Genomic DNA, 6,567 nt, shown 5'->3' on the forward strand with positions numbered 1-6,567 from the left:
GATGAATGCATAAACTGCACTGGAGCTTAATTTATATACATGCATGTTGCATCCATGTATATACCATTTTCCCAGGACACAATGAATAATGAAAATATACACAGACAAATAAAATATGCAGTCATTTCTTATAGGGACACTGCTGGTGATTGTATCTTTAAGAGCATAGATAGCTGGCCCATTACAAGGTGAGGTGGACCTTGTAGTATGACACTGATTAATCCACTTACCATTAAGTGACAAGTTTCCTGAACTAGCAATGCTTGGGGTACTTGCAGAGGGTTATGTAACAATTATCATTGGGATAGCAATTGCATTACTTTGCTTCTCTCCATATAGCTTTGTGGGCTAAAAAGGAACAGAAACCAAGTCTTTTATGGCATGCGCTGGGATGTAACACTAGATTTGATTGGAGACAGGTTGCAAATGATGAACAGTACAGTATAAAAGAAAAGAATATGTCTGCTCCATTCTTCACAGAGAGCAAACAAATTATTAAAACACACCTACAAACAAAAAAATCACCAACGCAGTTAAATGAAGAGTCAGAGATATTTTTCCGAACTCAACTATTCTGGCCTAAAATTTGCAATTCACTTCAGCCCACTGGAGGTGGTCCCAGGTAATATTATGATCCATGTGTGATATATGTGCCACATTAGATTTCTCTAGCAATAAAAACATATATAACGCAGTGCCACAAACTGTATGGAAAGGATTCATACAAACTTTCAGTAAAATGCAAACAATATAGCAGAATAACCCATTTCTCAAACAGCAAGGAATGTTAGCAAGCCCTGTGGCATTCTGAAAGAACGTAGCCACCTTCGTACTTTGTAAGGTTTTCTCGATCTACCCTGCAAACACAGACATGTTACAGCTGAGTCAGGCTGATCTTCTTATGAGGGTTTTGAAACAGACAGTTAATGAGAGTTAGCAATTTTAGGCCTTGAGGGCCGCAACAACTATAAACTAACCAAACCATGCTGTATTCTGCGACAGAAAATATATTTACTGCGTGGCTACTTCACATTAATGGGGAGGGGGTCTTTGTTATAGTTTGCTCATTATAATTCAAATTCTTTATTAAAAAGAAAAGAAAAAAGCACAACACAAACACACTAATCTGGTGACTTTAGCCAACAGGCCAAGAATTAAATTATAGTATGGATGTTTGCACATGATGGAGGTCAGAAATTCCAAGCAAGTAGCAAAGAAACTAAATTAATGCTCTGTAGGTGAACTCCGTATACTAAACTGTTTCAATACAGTAAACAGAATCTAACCCCAACAACATTACACAACCCACATATTGTGAACTCTGTTATCTGAAGATCACTAAACAAACTCAGTACATAGGTACATAGATGCTGGAAAGAGAGTAGTATCATGCAATTCCAGTACACAAGAACATATGCGGGTATATCATAAAAGTGACTGAGTGAGAAATATATTGTGGTTAGCAAGGAACATATTCTAGCAGATCAGCCTCATGATATCACCAAAGAGTGTGACACACAGCTCCGGGAAAAAGGGTGTGTAACACATACAGGAAGGAAAGTGATTGTAGGTCATGTTAAAAAATATAGGAAACAGGCAGGAATCAAAAAAATATCACATATGCACAATGACATGCGTGCACTGTATGTACTTCTGCTGAATGTCTACTTACTTATATAGCCAACTTCATATACACACACAGTGGCATGCATATAAAAGATACCATTGCCATTGCTACTATCACACCAAGGTCACAATACTGGTATGAGCAGGATTTTAACAAACAGCGCACATAAAAAAATCACTGCTTCTTTGTGTCAATGTCTACTGTATACTGTAAAGTCAAGGGGTGGCCACCCAATCAGTAGTCCTTACTTTCATATCGACAACTCCCATGATTCTCTGCCAACAATAAGACAGGCAACTCCAAATGTGTTGTAGTTATTCAACTAGGGGGGTGAGGGGGTGCCTGATGTAAACGCGGTCTGTAAACTTTCACTTTACAGTAATACATGTTGCCAGTTTTATTTTTAACTTTTCTTACTTGTGCCAATGCTCAATACCTGGGCACGACCATTTTGTTGTCCCCAGTCCTTCTGTGGGATTCTTTTGACCTGGCATCTCAAACTTCACCCGCCTCTAAATGTTTTTGAAACACAACCCCCAAGATTTTTTAGCCATGTATTGCACTCAAATAATTTTGGGAGTTGGAGGCCATCAACATCTAGGAGGGAAGAGTTTGAGATCCCTGCTTCTGACTGATGGTCTGTGGCCAAATTACCGTGGCAACTGTAGAGGAAACCTTGCTTAAGCAACCCCATCATTGCCAAAGATTACTTAAAAATAAATAAAAATAATAATAATAATTAAAAAGAAAAGAGAGAGAGAGAGAGAAGAAAGGAGAAAGAAACGTACCCTGCATAAGAATGAAGTGGGTTTACTTATGTTAATTGAGAAAGGGAGTGGGTAGAGGGGGGAGGGTTAATATTAAAATTCTAAAAATTCAAATATACAAAACACGCGCATTAAGGCCAATGATAGTCTAATACTACTTAAAGGCAGGGTACCTAATTTGACAAAAACAGGTATCCAACTCCAAGAACAATATTATGCACAGTTTATTGCAGTTGTTAATAACCCAATACACAGTGTAAACTGGGTGAAAACTCCTACAGGAGTATATTTTGAAACTTTAGAAATGTGTTGCTTGTGTCAAACAGATTTGAACACATAGAAACATAGAATGTGACGGCAGATAAGAACACACAAATAATTTCAAGCATCTCTCCCTGGCTTCTAAATACCAAGGAGGAAAAAAATGAAAGTATCTCTATAGCTCAGTGTGCTGCAAATTAGTATTATGTTAAAAATCCAATGAGTTGAGGCCTGCAACATGCCTAGGGGCCTTGCTACCAGCTGCTATGGACAAAAGTTGAAATTGAAAACACATTCTTCTATTAACTAATACTCATTATTTGGATTTGCATTTAAATCTACCTATACCTAATGAATGTCAAATAAGTCTATACCTAGCTGCTAAGTTATGTGGGTTATTTATAAAGTTCAATTGTGAAGCAATCACCATAGAAACCAGCACAATGTTCCTGACGATTGCTCCATTTTTGTTTTAGAACTTTGATCTAGAATGGCTTTTCTAAATAACCACCTACGGGCGCATGAAATATAAATAAAGTCAAATGAGTAATGCATATTGATTACCACTTAAACTAATGCATATCAAAATATAGAGCTGTATTTTGCAAATAGTAAAGTAATTTATGGCAAAATGACAAGCAATACATACAGTCATGTACAGTAATATAAACCAGCACACAAACTAACATGTAACAGCAAGCAAACAAATATTTCACGACCAAAAAAAAACCCAAATATACAGGGGCTTAATAATTTAAGGGAACCCAATTCAGAAAGCATGCCCTATGAGAAGAAAAAAAAAATGTAACAAGTAATAAAATGATCACTTAAGTATTTATTCACTAAACTCCGAATTGTAGAGAATGGAAAAAGAAATAGCAAAGCTTTGACTATAGACGAATTAGAGATTTTTTTGCTTCAGTTCAGAGTTTAGCCAATAATCCCGCGATGGTCTGAAAACGAATTCTGTATCAAGTCTAAACAGGAATACCTATGTATCTTGGTGTGTTGTTCAAAACCCCACTTTACTATAATTTCCTCTAAGATCTAAAACTCTACAAAATAACTGTACATATGGTTGCTATATAATACAACTCCTGTTTAACTTTGCCAAAGATTGGACATGCATGAGAATAATTGCAGTCCGCAGAACCTGAAATGCAACTAGTCGCCCATCCCTATTTGCAAGGTGGAATGCATTATATAACTTTGCCACATCGATTAAACAGTGACCTTAATTTCAACATCAAAAGCAATGGCAGCCTTCCACTCAAATTCTTGAGTGCAGCTCCAAAGTACAGATCTGTCCCATTTCTGACTGACATGCACACTACAGCCAAAGTCCATTGTCTTTCATTAGAAATAAGGTCCAGACTGATCGAAAGGAACATTGATAATACACAAGAGGTTCTGCAGCAGTTGCATTCTTTATCATTCCTGCCTTAACATATGCTGCTCATACATCATCAACTCTCCCTGCCACCCGGGCCACATATCTGAACTGAATTATACACAATTCCAGACACATGCCACCAGAAAGCAGCTCAACCTGTTTCACTTTGCAAGAGGCCATTTGTAACAATATGACAACAAGGGCTTTCAACGAGGTAAAGCCTTACTATTACAAATGTACAACTGCCCTGACAGTTTAACTGGCAGAGCATAATAGGAGTTGTATATTTGTTGATTGGGCATTGCTTAAACTAAAGGAGTGTGCCTGCAGGTAACTTTCTCTGCGCACTCTAAACACAGGGCAGGGCTGTGTAGGTCCATATGGGTGGCATTATCACCTTCAGTATGTACAGTACTTGGCATTACTAGTGGCAGGTGCCCGTTACCTTTGCCCTCCTGCTGCCGTTTGACCTCTGGCTTCTTCTTCTTGCTGCGCCCGCGGAGCCAGCTCAGTGCCCGCCGCAGAGTGCCCGTCTTGTGCTTCTTTTTCTTGGGCTCCGCAGAGCCCAGGTCCGGGGCAGGGGGCACGGTATCATGGTCCGGGGGTGGGGCGGTCTCGGCAGACATGGCTCACAGGGTGGGTGGCATGGTAGGACTGGCACTGCTAGCCAGCGGCACCGGCTGCACTATCCTCTCCCAATCAATGGCCTCCGGGCAACTTCCACGTGTCCCAGCGGGGCTCTGTCTCCGGTCTCCCCCGTGTCCCGGGCTCTGTCTGTCTCCGGGTATCTCCCTGCTCTGTCTCCCCGGGCTCCTCCTCCCGCACCCGCTGCTTCCGCATTCCAGCCCCCGGGGTGGAGCCGGGCACACCTGGTACACCGGGAACACTAGGACCTGGACTGGGACCACTGGGCCTATCCCCTCTGCGCTACACCGCCCCCTAGTGCCCAGCCAGGACACGGCACAGCACCTGGCACCACAGGGGGACTGCAACGCCCAGCATCTAGGGCCCCCAAAACCACACACACCTCACACAGCTCGGAGACTGCGGTCAGTTTGTAGGCTGCTCTACAGACAGAGTCTAGGGAAAGTTCACTGTGTGCGTAGATAGATGGAGATTAGATAGAGCAATACATAAGACACGTAGACTGATTGTAGAGGTAAAGATAGACTTAATTAATCTATAGATAAAAAAATATATCGATTTGGACACATACCGTGAAGAGTTTAAGGAGATTGAAACTTACTAGGGGATGTGTACCCAATAATTCTTCTGCAAAGTTCTAAAAGTGAAACAATCAGCAGGGAACATTCCAATGGTTGCCATGGCAACTCCACTTTTAGCAATGCCCCAGACTTCCCCTTTATACATAACCCCCACAGTTTCTTGATTTATGTTTAATTCAGTACATGCACTCTTATCTCATAAATCCATGTAAGATAACGTCCTGTGTATTAAGTTATGGGAAGTCCCAGCATACTTTTTTTTTCTACAGATAACTGCACAGGGTTAATTCTGGTTTATGGGGTGTGTCTAATTAACCCCTTGTTGATCATGCTCCTCCTTCAGTAAACATAACCCGTTGTCATAACATGGGGTTGTCCTAAAATCGCTTCCAGCTACAAGAGAGCGAGCTAGAAGAATAGGGCTATTGTCAGTAGGTGGGGGTGGTTGGCACAGAGGGTCACAATAACACAGCCCTACATATCATAGAGGGAGCAAGTCACATGGACCCACACAGCCCAAAACATGTTACTATGACAGGGGTGTGAGGGGATAGCCACACATGTACACAAATTACATCGAGCTTGACATAGTGAGTAATGTTTCAGCTATGCACAGCCCTACACTGAGTACAGAATTGGGTGTGGGACAGAGAGATCACTCTCATATCTATCCTCTTTGATACAGATGAGGCAGAGTAAATAAAAACACGCTCAATAGAGAGGGATTTAAACACAAATACATTAACAAACCAAGGTAACTAAACACAATTAAGATAAATGCATACAAAGGGGCTGCATTACACACTTCTTTCCAAATTTACCTCACACAAACAAAGGGTGTAGTTACACATTCACATAACTATATATAATGTATTTGTGTTTTTATATTATATATATATATATATATATATATATATATAATTAGGAATACATTTGGCACTTTACCTTTCTATGAAAAACTTACAAGTACATACCAGGGTGCAAAACCAGCGAAAAAATATATAATAAGAATAACAAGGTGGGGGGGGCGGAGCCAAGCAGCGAACCAGAGCAGTCGCACTTTCCCCGTGCTCTAAAACTTGAAAAATCGGAAGAAATAGGGGGAATCAAACTCCACTGTTATACGCCTGACAGCATGGGACGCAAAAACAAACGACCAAAGGCTGACAAAAGCCCGATAAGCCATGACATTGGCGAGTTATTCCGCTGCTCGCAGAGGGCCGCGTGGGATAAAATGGCGCTCCTAGATGAGGGCTCATCGTGCTCCTCGGAGGAATCCTCCCCAGGACTGAG

General features: G+C 41.0%; 1 protein-coding gene across 2 annotated transcripts in view; it reads right to left on the minus strand.

Moving 5' to 3' along the window:
* Positions 1 to 4,942, minus strand: part of NHSL3 (NHS like 3) — a 21,149-nt gene extending 16,207 nt beyond the window's left edge. For both annotated transcript variants that reach the window (XM_063455881.1, XM_063455872.1), the window contains exon 1: positions 4,494 to 4,942. In XM_063455881.1, the coding sequence (XP_063311951.1) occupies positions 4,494 to 4,674 (181 nt within the window). In that variant the 5' untranslated portion in view covers positions 4,675 to 4,942. The remainder of the gene's footprint in view (positions 1 to 4,493) is intronic.
* Between the last annotated feature and the right edge of the window lie 1,625 nt (positions 4,943 to 6,567).

Source organism: Pelobates fuscus, chromosome 1 (genome assembly GCF_036172605.1).
Source record: "Pelobates fuscus isolate aPelFus1 chromosome 1, aPelFus1.pri, whole genome shotgun sequence".
Taxonomy (NCBI): Eukaryota; Metazoa; Chordata; class Amphibia; order Anura; family Pelobatidae; genus Pelobates; species Pelobates fuscus.